This window comes from Sminthopsis crassicaudata, chromosome 4 (genome assembly GCF_048593235.1).
Source record: "Sminthopsis crassicaudata isolate SCR6 chromosome 4, ASM4859323v1, whole genome shotgun sequence".
NCBI lineage: Eukaryota > Metazoa > Chordata > Mammalia > Dasyuromorphia > Dasyuridae > Sminthopsis > Sminthopsis crassicaudata.
Genome location: NC_133620.1, coordinates 379,952,688 through 379,969,917, shown reverse-complemented (window position 1 = coordinate 379,969,917; position 17,230 = coordinate 379,952,688). Strand labels below are relative to the sequence as shown.

Genomic DNA, 17,230 nt, shown 5'->3' with positions numbered 1-17,230 from the left:
CCCTGACCCCTCTCGGTGCTGATGTGGGCCGCTTCTTCCTGCTTCGGCCGCCGCCGCCGCCGCCTCTGGCCTGGGAGGGAGGGGAGGAGGGGGCGGGGGAGGCTGCAGACGGCAGAGCCGCTGCGCACACCCGAGGGGCGGGGGGAGCTGGCTCGGCCGCCGCCGCCGCCGCTGCTGCAGGAGGAGCAGCCGCCGCCGCCAGCGCCGCCACGGCCGGAGGAGGAGCCGCGGGAGCCGCTGCCGCCGCCCTCCGCCCCCTCCCCTTCTCCCTTCCTCCTCCTTCTTCTCCTCCTTCTCCCCGGCCGGAGGGAGGACTCCCGGAGCAGCCCCGGCGGCCGGAGCGCCCCGCCGACTCGGGAGAATGCGGCGGCGATCGCGGATGCTGCTTTGCTTCGCCTTCCTCTGGGTGCTGGGCATTGCCTATTACATGTACTCCGGGGGCAGCGCGGCGCTGGCCGGCGGCGGGAGCAGCGGCGGAGCCGGCAAGAAGGTGGGTGAAGAGCGAGCCGCGAGCTCTGGGTCCCCGGTCCCCGCGCGCCGCGGGTCCTGGCGCTCTGGGCACCCGCTCTTCTCTCCGTTGGGAAATTGACTTGAAATGGGACGCCTTTGTAAATTACCCCCTTCCCCGGCTTCTCTGCGGTGGGGGCTCGGGATTCCCCCTGACTTGCCCCGAGGTCCGTCTTGTCTCATTCCGCCCTCCCTCCACTTCCCCGGGACCTCTTCCCCGAGAGTCTGTCTGTCTGGTCTGTCCGTTTGTCTGTGCCATGTCTGACTCACAACCGCTTTTATCCCCGGGCTGTTTGCGGGGCGAAAATCTAGGAAGAAGCCTTTTGATTTAATTTATTTTTCCTTCGAGTCCTCTCCCGAAGAGAAAGTACTGGAGACTTAATCGGAGACATCGGTCTAAATGTATTTCTCCTCCCTGCCCTTCACTCGGCAGTGGGGTCCTCCCTGAGCACCCAGGAAGAATTGGCCCCTTTGCTGTAATTAGCCACGGAGATATAAAAATTGCAAGGTGGAGGCACCCCAGACCCAGGGGCCTCCAAAAGGCAGATTGCTCTCCCTCTCCCTGGTCCTCCTTTCATTCAAGTGGATCCCCTTGTCCAACTGCAGCCGCTTCAGCCCGGCTTCTTGGGAAGTTTCTGGGGAGGAGGGTCGGGAAGAGACAAAAGGCAGTGGGGAAGAGAGGAAGAAAGAGACCGTTGCTTCTAAAATGCATATATTTTGTAGAAACAAGAGTTTAACTTGTTCTTAGAGGTCCTTTCAGCTGCGTGACACTAGTTGCAGTCTCTCCCTCCTTCTCTTCCCTTCCCCTTCCCCCTCAGTCTGTTCTTTTTCCTTTCTCTCACTGTGCCGGGGAAACCTCGGGTTTTCTGCCGAGCACAACCCACACTTTTATGTTTCTTTTGGGGAGTGGGTCACCAGTACTTATTCTGTAACCCAATTCCCCCTGGAGTAGAAGCTTGTCATGTGTGTGTCCTTCCCCTAGGAGCCAGTCATGTTCACGTTTTCTCCTTTCTCAATTTCTTAACAACTGGTTGAGCTGTTTCCTTTTGCTTCATCCCGCAGCTAAGTGAAACATGTTCCCTCGTGCGCCTTAATTTTCCAGGGCCTCGTCCTCGTTGTACCGATGTTTGCCTTTCCTTTTAAAATTACTCAGTGATTCGTACATAGAAATCACGAGAGCCAAACTAGGCGCATTTCATTTTACCAAGCACAGAATTCCTGCTTTTTTTTTTTCTTTTTTTTTTTTAATCCGTTTCTGTATTGAAACGCTACCTTCAGTGGGAACTAAATTCAGTACTCCGACGGAACAAAATGCGATGAAGCGAAAAGAAAGCCCTGCTGTAGCATGAATTGTTGTATATTGGTGCAGATTTTGTGTTTTTATTTTTTTAATGGCTTTCTAGCTTTAAAAAATGTGGTGCTATCTTTTTTTTTTTTCTTCTTTTTAAAGCAAGGAACCCATCATTATGCTGACATTCAGTATCTGACCAAGCTCACAGTTAAATTCTGGGTTAAAGGTATCTGATACATTTAAATTTCATTTTGTGTGATTCGTTGTAGCAAGAGTATCTCCTCTTGTTGTAAACCAAACACAGCTAATTAAGAAACTGACAAGTTTGGCGCTGAACTTCCCCTTTAATCTGACTCTTGAATATGTAGCTCTTTGGGTTGCTTCATTCATTCTCTGTTGGATGAGTTATCAATGTATCTAGGCACTTGGCAACTTAAACCGCTTTGCCCCATCTAGAGGGACTGAAATGAAAGCTTCAACTTTCTACAGACTTAATATGTTTCACAGTTCAGTTCCATTTCTCTGTGTTATAAAGTTTATTTTAAAACAATAACAATGCATTAATGTGTGAATGAAAAAGCATCTATTATGCCATTAAGAGCACTAAGAGCCAATCGTTAAGAATACTAATAGTACAGCGAGAGTCCTCGTTCTTAAGGGGCTCTTATTCTTATAGGGAGAGACAGCTCAACTATTATGTATGGAGAGGTGATTTCATATTTTTGATGAAGTTTTTAAATTGGTTGCTTTCCCTAATCTCTCCACCAGCTAAAAAGTGATCTCTCCTTCCCGCAGTTTTCTAGCTAATCTTATTGAACTCCATGAATTTAGTATTTTTGTAACATTTACTTGGAAGGATTGAGGAAACAAGCATTTTTAAGCACCTACTATGTATCAGTGTTCTAAGCACTTTACAAATATGATCTCCCAGTGGGAGGTGGCAGGTACTGTTATTAATCCCCATTTTATAGTTGGGAAATCATGGTAAAGGAAACTAAGGCAGCCAAGTTGAGAGATGGAGCTAACAGGTGTCTAGGGTTAAACTTGAATGTGGATCTTTTTACTCCAGGCCCAACACTATTCACATTTTAAAATATAAGTATCCCCGATTCCTTGCACATAATCAGTGTTTCATATTTGTTGAAATAAAACTGCATATTAGTTCTCAGTTGATTTGTAAAATGAAGGGATCAGATTTAAGGGTGTAGATCTCCCCAGATCCTTTCCAAATCTGTAATGAATCTATCATCTATAATTCATCTCTATAATTGTATGGATTCTTTAATTAAACTTTTTATTGATATCTCTTCTTTGATAAGTGAGATATTATGCAGAAATGCAATGGGCAATACATAAGTGGCAATCAGTCCATTGCACTGTATGTTATTTGTTGAACAATTGCTCATTGGATAGGTACCCTGCCTGTGACAAGCAGAGGTACTAAGGCAGAGAGTGATGAAGACACAAAGATAAATAAGTTGTGCTCCCTGCCTTTAAGGAATTTAAATTTTAGTACCTAGGAATCTTGTGCCTAAGCAGATTAGAAAATTCTGGTATACATGTTGAGAGGACCTCAACAAGAATTAGAAGCTAGCTTGTGGTAAAGAGAGAAACCAGTCAAGTGCTAAGTACCATACAGAAAAATTGATATTCTCTTCCATCATTTTGCCTATTCTATTAATTGATGTATGCTTTCTTGTGACCTTGTGATCCTTCCAAATAACTAGTTCTTTGTGATTGCACAAACTGAAAGATTAAACTAAATGATGGTTTCAGATCTTCCCTGTTGACCTCAGATATGTAGCCTCCGATGAAAAATTCAGGACATTTGTTTTGGGCTAGTGGCAATAGGAAAGTACAGAGACCATGTAGAAACAAGTGGGGGGAAATTAACAATTATACATGGGTTGGTGATTTGGGATTCTATTCTTTCTGTCAACGAACCATAAAATTTAATCCTAGCCCTCAGAATGGTTTAGTGATTGTCTGTAGAGGAAGAGGTGTGTAAATGAAATAGCTTCTGAAATTGCAGTAAAAGACTCATTAACTTCATGTGTTGGACCCTGATATAAAAAGTAAAAGAACTCAGGCTGTTTGGGGAGGTGGTGTGTATGAATAGAATCTCCTGCTGTAGTAGAAAAATTGTATAGTCCCAGTTATTCCTGAATTGTTTCAGTGGAGTTATGGTACTGGAAAATCCCTCCCAAATTCACCTTCATGATTAAGTCTGTTAATAAAAAATTTTTTTCCACCCCACATGTAATGTGCATAAGAAAGTTTATTATAAAACAATAGCATAAAAAAGTAAGATTTAAATAATTATGTACAGATATTCTTTGTGTAAATGGATCTAGATTTTCTCCACTAGTTGCACAAGAGTGCAAATCCAAATTTTGTCAATTTCTTTACATCATCAGGTTTTCCATCTGGGAAATAGGATTTGAGTTGTTTGCTTTTTTGGAATTGTCTGACTACAGACTGACTTGTATTTCTGCTGTTTCAGCTATCCAGCCAGAGCTTGTCATTGTATGCCCTGCCTATTAAATGACTTATCACAAAATAGTTATCCCCCTTTAGCAGAAGTTAGGAAAGTAAGCTGATCTCTGTTTGCAAATTAAAATATAGATGCTGAAAGCCATCTCAGATATTTCTTCAGAAAACAAGATTATTAATCATTTGGCTACTGATGGGTGGGTTTTATTTTTATTTTAGATTTTTTGGATTTTTGGGGGGGTATGAATATGTGTGCCAAATCAACTTCTGCATGACATTGTTTAAAATTACATTTCATTTACATTTATATGGAATTTTCCCCTTCATTTTGATCTATTCCAAAAAATTGATGATTTGTGTTTCAAGGATGCCTTTTCTGTGTGCATCTCTGATGCTTCAAAAATTTAATCATGTTAAGGTTCCCAACTTTTTTATGATCTTAGCAGTTGATGAGGTAGGAGGAAAGGAAAGAGAAAGGGAGGGAGAGGACTTTTTAGAATCATATGTTAAAATGCAGCTGTCTCTGGGTAGTGCTATTGTTTAGTAAGGAGAGTGGAGCCTACAATTCCTGAAGAATGAGCTGTACTTACATAGTGCCTTTTGCCCATATCTCAAAGGAACAGCTTAAAAGATTCTTATTAATCAGCTCAGTATCCTTCTGAGGTAAGTAAAAGCTACTAGCTAATGGAATGAACAGAAACACACAGCAGATAATTGACTTCCCCAAGGTAACACCACCAATTCTTAATTTTGTCAAACTTATGCTTCTCCACATTGTCCTTGTTCCAGGTAGTAGATCAAACTTCCTTTCTCTATCTAGTTACAGAAGTTACAGTGATGGTTTAATTAATTAGCCAACTAGTTAATTCTCTTATTTATTAACCAAAATGTTTCATTTAGTGGGACTATGATTATTTGAGTTTGGTACTGATGTTTAACTATTTAGCATTTCTATCATGTTTGTGTGATTATTTACCTTTTTTTTTTTTTAATACTAATAAGTGGATGCCTATTCTATTTGATATATAGGGCTGTATATAGCAATAGTTTTTTGGAATAATTTCAAGGAAATATAACCAAATGATAGCAAAGGATGTTAATGCTGCATGCTATATTAGTTATCCCCACATGGGTGACCAAAATGTAATGACTAATATATGTGTATCATTGTTGATAGGTATGATATCAATAGCATGGATGTATAGATAGCAAGCAATTATGTGAAATTTCACGTGGATAATTTTATAATGGACTTCTCTTTCTCTGTGTGTCTTTCTGTCTGCATTTCTGTCTCTGTCTCTTTTGGTTGTAGCACATGGCTATCAGTGGTAGAAACATCTATATTACCTTCAGCTTCTACCTCCACAACAATTTCATTCTATCTCTCCTTGGTCAGCTTGTATGCAGTTGCTGTTTTTTTTGGGTTGATTGGAGTAGATTAATCAAGCTGGAACCCTTTATGTTTTAAAGATTGCCCCAGACTTTTTTTTTTTTTGCTTGTTGTATCTGTAAAATAGTAAGTAGAAGTAGTTGAACCGGAGAAGGTATTGAGGCAGGTTATAGGGTAAGGATAACAATCTCTTCTCCAGGATGGGTCAAGGAAACCAATTAGAAGAGGTAGATATCTGTTCTCAATCTCCTTAGATATGGAATATACTGTAGTTGAAAGAACAGATCACTTTCCCCCATCTACCTTTTTAGGCCCTGGTCCTATCCCCATATACTTTATCTATTGTTCAATCTTGCTTGTCTTGTCAAAAAAGATAGTGTGGTATAATCACTGGGTCTGTGTCTAACCTGGGGTTGATCCAATAGCTTTAACCTGTGTCAGCAGCACATTTGGGGCTATGACATTGTTTGGAAGCCCCCCCCCAAAAAAAAACCCAACAACAACAAAGCCATGCTACATATAATTAAGTTTTCTTTGCAGTCAGGAGATTTAAAGCAATGCCATTCAAAAAGGAGGATTTGGAGTGGTGATAAGAAGAGCTACAGAAAAAGGGACCGAATAGCCAGGGAATGTGGTTAAATGATGACACAATCTAAATTTGTCTTTTTAAAGAAAAAAAGAAAATAAAGTTTTCCAATTTATAAAGTTATGTTGCTCAAGCCTCTGGGTGCTTGAACATAATGAAAACAGATTGTGAGTGATAAACAACATACAAATAATGAGCTATTCCCTTGTCCCTCTGGCAAAAATTGAGAAGATAAGCTTTGCTCAGCACGGAGTAGGGCCAGCAACTGGGAATCCATCAGATACCACGCCATGGGGTGTGGAAGCAGAGAGGGATAAGAGTTAGTGATTGTGAAGGAAATAGTTTTCCCCTCAAGTTTCCCATCCCAATTGTTGAAGTCCTAAACTTAGGTTCTCTTAACTAGAGGAGTGTCAAGGATAATAGGAATTTTCACAGAAGCAACCAGAATAATGACCTTTTGGGGGGGAGGAGGGAGGGGAGGATGTGGTTGAGGAAAAGACATGTATTGGCTTTTTTTGCCATCTTTTTTCCTGGAACCTCAGAGATTAAGAAATGCCTTTTTTTTTGGGGGGGGGAGGAGGGGGTGATAGTTGCAGGTTTAAATGTCAAACCAGATAATCTTTTTCTCCCTGTTTTATAGTAAGCCAGGAGGTTGTGGCTGACTTAATAGGAGACATGGTGAAACTTGCTTTGGACCAAATAAGATATGTGGGCAGATTTATCTTTGAGGCCATGATTGTAGGATTCATAGAAATTAGAGAAGTCATAAGCATTGGAAAGTCTAGCAGTCTTCCTTATGTTAGAAAATAGTTAAACCTGCTCCTAGACCATTTTGCTCTTTCTCTGCTGCTATTTTTTTTTTCTAAAGCAGAGATGGCTAACTTTTTTTTTCTTCTGTACATCATGAACACTTTTTGCAGTCTGATGAAACATTTCTCAGAATAATGTTTTTAAATGCATTAAATACCCAGGATTGCAAAGGAAACAAAATTTATTGAAATATAATCATTGAAGTATTTTGAAAAACATGTAAACAGCTTCTAGGTTTGGAAACTCTGCTAAGTTTGTTGTTGAGGTTCCTACTCTTTAGGCTATGTGTTTAGAGAGGAAACTGAGATGCTTTTAGGAGCTCATTCTAGTTTTGGCTAATGGGAAGTTGTGGGACATGATTAGGTTTTCTTTTGGATGAGTAGGGAAAATCAAAAATGAATCTACCTGACACTGAATTCCACTCTATAGCAAATAGCAAGATTTGATTCTAACTGATTTTCTCAGCTAGAATGACAACTATTTGTACTTGATCTATGGTTACTATCAAGATTATTTGATCATTTACATTGTGTTGTTTCTTCTGGGGAATCCTTAGGAATTCTTTCCTATTTAGGTGATCTAGGTAGTGTGCTACACGTTATATGCTATAACTTTGGATGTGACTTAACATCTCTGACTTTTAGGTCCTCAGATGTAAAACTAGGGGATGGGAATAATATGATCTTTTAGATCCTTAGAACAGTGCCTGACACATAATAAGTATTTAATAAATATATTCCCTCCTTGTTCTCCTCCAGCCCCCCATTTATTCATTCAGTCCATTCTGGCTTTTATAGTCCTGTGTCAGAACATTCACTGGTCTAGGAATCACAAGATGACTTGGGTTCCAATTCTACTACTTATTAATTATGAAATATGCAAGAATACAGTAGCTAAGTGGCACAATGGCTAGACCATTGAACCTGGAGTCGGGAAGACTCCAAAATCTTAATAGTTGTGTGATACTGGGCAAGTCATTTAATCCTGCTTACCCCAATTTTTTCATCTCTAAAATGAGCTGGAGAAGGAAATGGCAAACCACTCCAGTAACTCTGCCAAAAAAACAAAAACACCCCAAACCAAAAAACAGCTAGGATCCCAAAAAGTTGAGGATAACAGAACAACAAAATCTTCAGGAAGTCACTTAACTAGATCTTCATTTTCCCCATCTGTAAGATGAGGATGATAAACTGTTTAACAAAGTAATTAAAATGTTTATTAAGCTCTTATCAAATGACCTCTGTGGTGCCAGCATGATCCTATGGTGATGGCTGTCACAGGATTCTTGGGATAATCCAATGAGATGAACAAATGGGAAGATGATTTATTAAAACTGTAACTTTTATTCAAATGTAGGGTAAGAAAAATGGTTTCTACTTTCAAAATCTGAGGATTCTGAATAGGGGCTCCTATTAGTTGGTGGAACATTCTTTCCTGCTATTACTAATCTTGAGTGTCCTGTATTTCTCAGTTTCTAGGCAGGTACAGCTAGTAAATGTTCTACCCTTCTTCCTGTGCTAACTTTTCCCTCCTTACATCTTGTGAAATATTTGGCATTTCTTACAACGTTTAGTCATGTATTACTGGCAGTGGAAACTTGTGTCATTTTATACTGATTGGGTGTCTCAGCCTGCTGAAATGTGGATGGCAGGGAAAAGTGATGAATTATTAGCTTGGAGTTAAAAAAAAAAAAAAAAAAAAAAACAACCACCAAAAAAAACTCAAAACCAGTGATGTATAATCCCACTCATAGGCTTAAATTTGAAGAGTTTATGTGGTTGGAGGTCATGAAAGCATGGTGTCTTGATGAGACTTGTAAGAATAAAGAATGCAGTGGAAAGCTATTGCTTGAAGAGTTTGAAATGGTGTGATTACTCTTGCTATGGCAGTCTGATAGAGAGATGGGTGAATATCTTGGTGAACTCCTCTAGCTTCTGTGACTTATATTCCCCAGAAATTATTCTGTCCTAGTAACCAAGGTTTGATTCTGAATTATTCCCAGGGCTGTAGCCTGATTTGAGTATTCTTCTGCCTGGAGATTTTCCTTGGAGAAGAGAATAGTTGTGACCTTCACTGCCATTCATGTCTTGTTAACGCCATATCTTGGATTAAGTATTCATAGGTAAAGATCAACTGACTACATGGCCCACAGTTGTCTGTCTCTGAAAATACAGCAAGATTTTTTTTTTTTTTAAGAAAAACTGGCTCTTATAATGTAATTCAAATCCAAAAGTCTGCTAACTATAAATTTAAGGTAATTAGATACTTTCCCTTTTAAATCTCTTAACACCACATCTCTGTTTTCTGTTTAAATTATTTTAAAAAGTTTTATTGATGCTTTCTTATTTTTAAACCAATCATGTCTTGATTAATCTTTCTCCCCTTCTCCAATATGAAATCTTTCCTTGGAATGAAGGAAAAAAACAGTTAAAACCAAGTGTTACTCACATCTGACAACATGCGTCAATTCAAATAGTCCCCTATTTCTCTAAGAAACAATAGAAGCATGGAAAATTCCTCATGTGTCTTCTTAAGGCTTTAAGGATACTCTTTAAGTTTTCAAGATCTTTCAAGGCTCCTGAAGGGCTGTGTGGGTAGGATCACATATTTCTAATACTATTCCTGGTAACTTTACAGGAAAATTTCCCTGCCTGCTCAGCTCTGATGCTACAACCTCATGCTAGTGACCTATTCTAGAAGACCTTTAAGAACAGGTGTCATCCTGCTTGCATCTTGGATGCAAAAAGAATAATGCTATTTGCTCCTAATGCTTGTTTAATATCGGTGTCTGTCAGTTTGATTTTTGTTGCTGTGAAATGTTGACTTTTTGCTATGGAATATTCTTTGGGGGTGGGGAGCTCCTCTTCTTTTTATACTTGCCATATGTATATTTCCTTTGATCACTTAGGTAGTTTTAAATGGCACCTCTATGCTAAGTGCAACAGTGAAACCAGGCTTGTGCCCCATGGCTCACTTTACTTTAAATCTAGGTCATCGACTTGAACCTTATCTTGGTTCTCCTTTCTTTTTCATTCATATCCTGGTCCTTGTAAAACCAAGAAAAAACCAGGTCAGCCTCTCCCTACCCTTTTCCCAAAGAATGTTGGCTATGCTTGGGTCACATTCCCTCCATTACATGGAAATACAGGTTCATTTCTGCATCTTTTAGTTCTCTTGTACATATTGTGAATTGATTTTCTAATGATTGTGTGTACATGGGTGGAGTTAAAAGCTCCAAGCCCCCCAAATTCTTCCTGAACCCTCTGAATGGCAGATAATAACTTTAGGTAATGATTTCTACTAATAAAACCAGTATTTACATAGTCCTTTGAATATTACAAAGTACTTCATGTCTGTTATTTTATCCTACAGATTAGATTATGTCATACACCCTCTTCTATTCAATTAACTCCAGCAGCTCCCTATTACCTCCAAGATCAATAATAAAATTCTTGGGCATTTAAAGCCACATAAAACCTGACCCCATTCTTCCTTTGCTTGTCTTTTTTTTACGCCTTACTTCCCTCTGTATGATCCAGGGATACTGGTCTCTTTGCTGTTTTTTGAACACACAACACTTTTTCTCCCAACATTGAGCATTTTCCCTGGCAAGCCTCCCCTTCTGGAACTCTCTCCCTCCCCCGCTTCTACCTCCTGTCTTTTTGATTTCTTTGAAGTCTTAGGTAAGTCCCATTTTTTACAACGTGTTCCTTAATTTTTGTTCCTTCCCAGTCCTCCTTTCTTAGTCCTTAGTAATTGTAATGCCTTCTCTCAGAGATCACCTCCAGTTTATCTTGTGTACATTTATTTGTACACGATTGTTTTCATGCTGTTTCATCCATTAGACCATGAGCTCTTTGAGAGCAGGGACTGTTTTTGCCCTTTTTTTGTGTCCTAGCATTGTGCCTAGACCATAATAGATGCTTAATCAATGCTTGAGGACTTGACTAATTTAACAGAAAGTTGTGAAATTATGATTTTATGTATTGGATTTAAGGGTGGTCTCTATGTGCCATGTGTACCCAGTATATGCTGTTAAATGATCCTATCTTGTATGATAGCTGAATAAATTATCTTCTTAGCCTCTGTACACTTTTTTTTATTGATGAGGGCTTCTTTCCCTATTTAAGGACCTTGAGGATAATAGAATGATTTATGCTTGCAGAACACTCCAGTGTCATCCAAAACCTCTCAGATGTTGCTTGTTATAATTAACAGTACACATTTTCTTCATTGAATTGATTATATATTGTATATTGTCCCCTGAGGATGACATAATATATATAATACATATATAAGATGTTTGAAAATGAACTTTCAAAACTTTGAATTTGTTTTTAAAACTTTGATCTCCAGATTCTCTATCTTCCTTTCCCTTCCCTATCCCCCCACTGAGAAGGTACATTTGAAGTTATATAAAACATTAAGGATAAAGTTTCTAATGATACTGTTGGCAACTTGGTGGGAGAAGAAACAGTAGAAAAATTTAATGGTACAATAGAGTGATAGGCTTGTTGTCAAGAAGACCTGAGTTCAAATTTGGTCTCAGATACTTAATACTAACTATGTGATCCTGGAAAATAAGTTAAGCTCCATCTGTCCCAGATTCCTCAGCTGTTAAAATGAAGATAATAATAGCATCTACCTCAAAGGATCATTATGAGGCTCAGATGAGATAATATTTATTATTTTTTAAAAAGTGGTTAGCATAATGCCTAATATATACTAGATGCTACATAAAGATTTATTTCCTCCCTTCTCCCTTTATAAAGAAGATTTCTGAAAATATGGGTGAAAGCATTCTAAAAGTCATTACCTCAAAGTCATTAGGTTTTTTTATGTAGCTCATTAGATGGCTCGTTGCTATAGATTTACAGTGTCTGGAGTATGTCTCCATTGCTAGTAACTGACAACAATTACCTGGAAAAGAAACTAGAGATGGCACAGGCTAATTTTAGGAGTTTTGAGTATAAGAGTAGCTTCTCTGCTGATTCATAGAGTAGCGAGGGTAATGGCCACTGTGTCTCTAAAAGGAGGCTTTTTTAGACAGGTGGCATGCACTTTGCATTAAAGAATACCTCTTAGCTAAGCTGCTCTGCTAGGATTTAATGACCAAAATGCAAATTAAAGGCTTGAGCTCTGGGATGCCCATAATTTAAATAGTCTGTTATCAGGATTTATGATGACTCTATATGACTTCTGCAGGTGTGTGTGTGCGTGTGTGCGTAATTTCTGTGACCAGTCTCTGGTTAAGCCAGTGAAAAGCTGAACACCAATGGAGGCTGCCCTAAAATTTACTTCTTTTGCATTTAGACCTTTGACTTTTACCTGCTTCTTTAAAACTCTTAGAGTTCTCATTGCAATCCACATCAAATTGTGATGATACAGCCATCAGATGAACACTCATTTCTGCTTTGCTTTGCATCTTCTCTTGTCCTGTTCTCTGAATGCTAGTTGTCAAATTGTTTTAATTATATCCCACTCTTCATGACCCCATTTGGAGTTTTCTTTGCAAAGACACTAGAGTGATTTGCCACTTCTTTCTCCAGCTCAATTTACAGATGAGGAAAGTGAGGCAGACAGGATTAAATGACTTGCCCACAGTCACATCGGTAGTTAGTGTCTGAGGCCAGGTTTGAATGCAGGAAGATGTCTTCTTGATTATAGACCTGACACTGTCCACTGCACCTAACTCAATATTAGACAAATCCATTTATTTGCTGTCCCTCAATTGTATTTTATTCAGGCCTTTTCCAACACTGAATGATCTTTCATGTGTGAGTGGGTCATTGTTGCTGTCCCCTACACATCAAACATCCCTTCTTCAACACCAAACCTCAAGCCAACCTACCATACATCTCTTAATAAAATGGCAGACCCACCCAGAGGAGTATGTGTTGTCTTCAGGCTATAAAATAAATTTCTATTTGTCTGTACTCCTAATAACTGGAATAGCTTATTTTCTTCACTTCCTCTCATCTTCACCCTTGACCTTTATAACCCCTCTAGGTTTGGATTTTATTAGAAGGGGGAAAAAAAAGAAGCAGACAAATTAATATTATGGACTTAAGTTGAGTAACTTGATATGGGATACCTGAATAGTTTTTTTTTGGTTGGAGTGTCTTTGAACTTGGTTGGGGGGGGAAAAATCACATCCTTATTTTCATATAATTGGTTTTCTTTATATTGTATGCATTTTTAACATTCTGAGTTTTGCAGCTTTACAAGCCAAACTACCATAAGAGTCTGTGACACTGACAAGGTGAAAATTCCCCATCTAGGGTCTGTGCAGTATTGGTCAGTAAACATTTATTCTATGATTCTTATGTGCCAAGCAGAGTTATAGGCACTGGGGATGACAGTCAAAAAATCCAGTTTCTGAAATATTTGTACTATAGATTTGACTGACATTTCTTTCTTTTCTTTTCTTTCTTTTTTCTTTTTTGGTTCTTTTTTTTTTTTAAAGCTTTTTATTAACAACTTAGTTTTTAACATTTACTGTTGTAAAACCTTGTATTCCAAATTTTTTCTCCCACCCTTCTTTCCATCCCTCCCTGCTTAGATAGCAGGTAACCCAATATATGTTAAACATGTAATTCTTCTATATATGTTTCCATAATTTCATGCGGCACAAGAAAAATCAGATCAAAAAGGAAAAAAATGAGAAAGGAAACAAAAAGCAAGCAAACAACAACAGCAAGCTGAAAATACTATGTTGTGATCCACATTCAGTCCCCATAGTCCTCTTTCTGAACGCTGATGGCTCTCTCCTTCACAAGTCTATTAGAATTGTCCCAAATCACCTCATTGTTGAAAAGAGCCACATCCATCAGAATTGATTATTGTATAATCTTCTTGTTTCTGTGTACAATGTTCTCATGGTTCTACTAACTTCATTTAGCATCAGTTCATATAAGTTGACTAATAATTCTTAATGCTATCTGTCTCTTCTGCAAAATAGTCAGTATAATTTATATATTAAGTGTATCATTTTTTGAAAATTTATCATGTATGATCTGACAATTTTGTATATGGTATACTTCAGTGCCTAGTCCATTGTTGGTCAGTAAGCATTTATTAAGTGCCTGATCTGTATCTATTACTAGGGATATAGAGAATGGTAACTGATAGACTGATCTCCAGGAACTCAGTTTAGTAGGGCAGACCATGGCAAACAAATGTATAAAACTGAAATAAACAGGATAAATTGGAAATAATCACAAAGGGATGGCATTAGTATTAGAGGCATTGGGATTGGCTTCCTGGAGAAGGTGGGATTTTATTTGGGACTTGAAGGAAGCTTGGGAAATCAGAAGGTACAGGTAAGGAAGGAGAGCATTCCAGGTGTGGGGGACAGCTAGACGAAATGCCCAGAGTTGGAATAGGAAATGTTGTGCTCAGAGTAGGCCCTTAATAAATATATATTAAATTGACTAACTTTCAGTTAGCCACAGGGCTGCATTTCTCAAGTTTTATAGTTAAACAGGGATTTACTGTATATGTTTTGTTATTTTGGTTACACTTTTCTCCTTCGACAAGTTCCTTTAGGGTATACAATTCAACTTTATGCTTTGTACTTCTCAGTCAAGCTTAATACTCATCCTCAGCAGGTTTTGTTTGTTCTGAGCTATCAATTCTGAATTGTGGGTGATTTGGGAAAATAAAAAGTCTTGGCAAATATATAGCATTGCATGTTTTACATAAGTTATTACTATGGATATTTCATATTTACATTGAACTTATAACTGGAAGAATCTTGGAGAGTATGTACACATATGGTTTATTTTCTTTTTAGAAAAGTTTTATTTGTTCTCAATTACATATAAAAACAGTTTTTTAACATTTTTAAAAAAGTTTTGATCCTTCCCTTCTTTTTTCCACCCTCCTTGAGATGGTAAGCAATCTGATGTAGGTTATATATGTGTAATCTTGTAAAATATGTTTAATACAGTTTGTTTTTATAACATATCTTTATTAACATTTCATTTTTTTCTTTGCACAGCTCAGTTGGAGCTGTTTCAAACATTTTAAAGATATCCAATTATCTTTCTTTTCAACATTTTTTGAAGTATATTAAAAGCTTGTACTGTTCCCCAATTTAAAACCTAGGTAAATAACAGATTCACAGATTTTTAATTTGTTCCAGATCACCTAGTATCAATTCAATCCACTAAGCATGTATTTCATTTATTTATTTTGCTGAGACAGTTGGGACTAAGTGACTTGTCCAGAGTCACACAGCTAGGAAGTGTTTAAGTGTCTGAGGTCAGATTTAAACTCAGGTCTTCCTAACTTCAGGGCTGATGCTCTATCCACTGAACCAACTAGCTGCCCTAACATGTATTTTTTTAAGGAATATTTTTATTTTTCAAAACATATGCAAAAATAGTTTTCAATATTCACCCTTGCAAAACCTTGTGTTCCATTTTTTTTTCTCTTTCACTTTTCATCTTTTGCCTTTCTTTGTATCTCCTGACACTTTAGAATTCTTGGGACATAGGTGGTGCTTAATTAATACTTAGTAGATGACTGATTGATTGACCATATGCTAGATAAGGGGCAAAGTCTGAGCAAAGTTTCAGAGATTGAAGGTGTGACAACTGTAATTAGACCAGTTTTCTTGGAACATAAGAATATATTAAAGACAAAGTAATGTGAAATAAGGAAAAGTAGTTTGGAGCCAGATGCATCATATAAAACTGAAGTTTCAAGCTGTGTATTTCACTTCCTAAAAGAATCAGGGCCTGAAATTTGGGTGCTTTGACATGGTTTCCCTGAAAAATGGAATTGGAGAGTACTGGGTTTAGCTGTGTTGGAGCTACTAGTTCTCATTTAACACAAACCAGTCTCAAATAGCAGGTTTTGTCCTTATTGGCAGAAATCTAACTCCTAACCTGAAAGTACTGATTGTTGGGTGTTGATGATCATCTCCTTTTACCGTCACAAAAACTGCTGGTGCTGATGAGTGAGTAGCTAATAAGGTACTGGTGAAGGATATAATCTTGGTTTATAGGGTGGTCTAATGATCAGGTCTGGTGCTGCAAATTATAAAAAGGCACATTTCTTGATTATCCAAATAGCACAGAATGGGCTTGTGTAGACCTGTAGGACATTTCTGTCAGGGTACTCATGCCAGCTCTGAAGTTTAAATGTAATTTAAGAATGTAGAGGGAGGAGAAACCCTCCTACTACTCTTTTCTGTGAAATATGAAGATACCATGTGCAGAAATTCCATACTGCTCTACCGTAATGCCAAAGAACAACTTAATTCAGTCTTTTAAGTTCTTAGGAGGTTCTTTTTCTTTTTCTTTTAAATGCTGCATATATATAAAACTCTTTTCCCTATCTCTCTTCCCAGAGAAAAATGAGAATTAGCATGTAACATTATTGCTGTTACATGTAACCAAATAAAACTCTTTTCCCTATCTCTCTTCCCAGAGAAAAATGAGAATTAGCATGTAACATTATTGCTGTTACATGTAACCAAAAAATATTTTTTAAAGAATTGGACTTCTTTAACTAATGACACAGTGTATTCCATCCCTTTCCCCCACTGGCCCTGATGATTTACTAAGTTAGTTTTTTCACTGATGATAGGATCCGTAGATCTAATTAGAAAGGCTCTTTAGTTTAGTTAGAGGTCATTTCTCCAACTTCTTCATTTTCCATGTAGAAAACTGAAGCCCAAAGGCTAAGTATTTTATGGAAAGTCCCACTGTGTAGAAAACCTTGAGAACTTTGTACAAGCAGTCCTAAGGATCTAAAAAAATAATAATAATGTGAATGTTTATCAACATCATGATTTTTAAATTAAAAAAAAATGCCTACATAGGAGAGGATGCTCCTGCCTTTTGTGGAGTATTTATTCTTCACTGAAGCACTGGGATTTTCTTTATCTTCTGGACAGAGTTACATTTTAATTCTGTGGTGAGAATAACAGTATAGACTCGGTACAGGTATATGAAGGTTTAGACAGTGGTGACTTGGGATCCTTTATCACCTGAATTTTATTATCAGGAGAGGTCAGGTGATGGTCCAGGTGGCTTAAAAAGTCACGGTTATCAATTTTGAAGCCAGTTTTGTCTATTTCTGGTTTTTGAATCAAGAGAAAGTTGGGATGTTCACAGCCTGTCTTCTCTGGGTAGAGATGGCC

The 17,230-nt window shown here is 38.1% G+C and overlaps 1 protein-coding gene across 1 annotated transcript in view; it reads left to right on the top strand.

The window, feature by feature from the left end:
* Positions 1-244: 244 nt before the first annotated feature.
* The window catches only part of GALNT2 (polypeptide N-acetylgalactosaminyltransferase 2), a 250,693-nt gene continuing 233,707 nt past the window's right edge, over positions 245-17,230 (top strand). Inside the window, exon 1 of the mRNA XM_074262371.1 lies at positions 245-490. Within this exon, the coding sequence (XP_074118472.1) occupies positions 362-490 (129 nt within the window). The 5' untranslated portion in view covers positions 245-361. The remainder of the gene's footprint in view (positions 491-17,230) is intronic.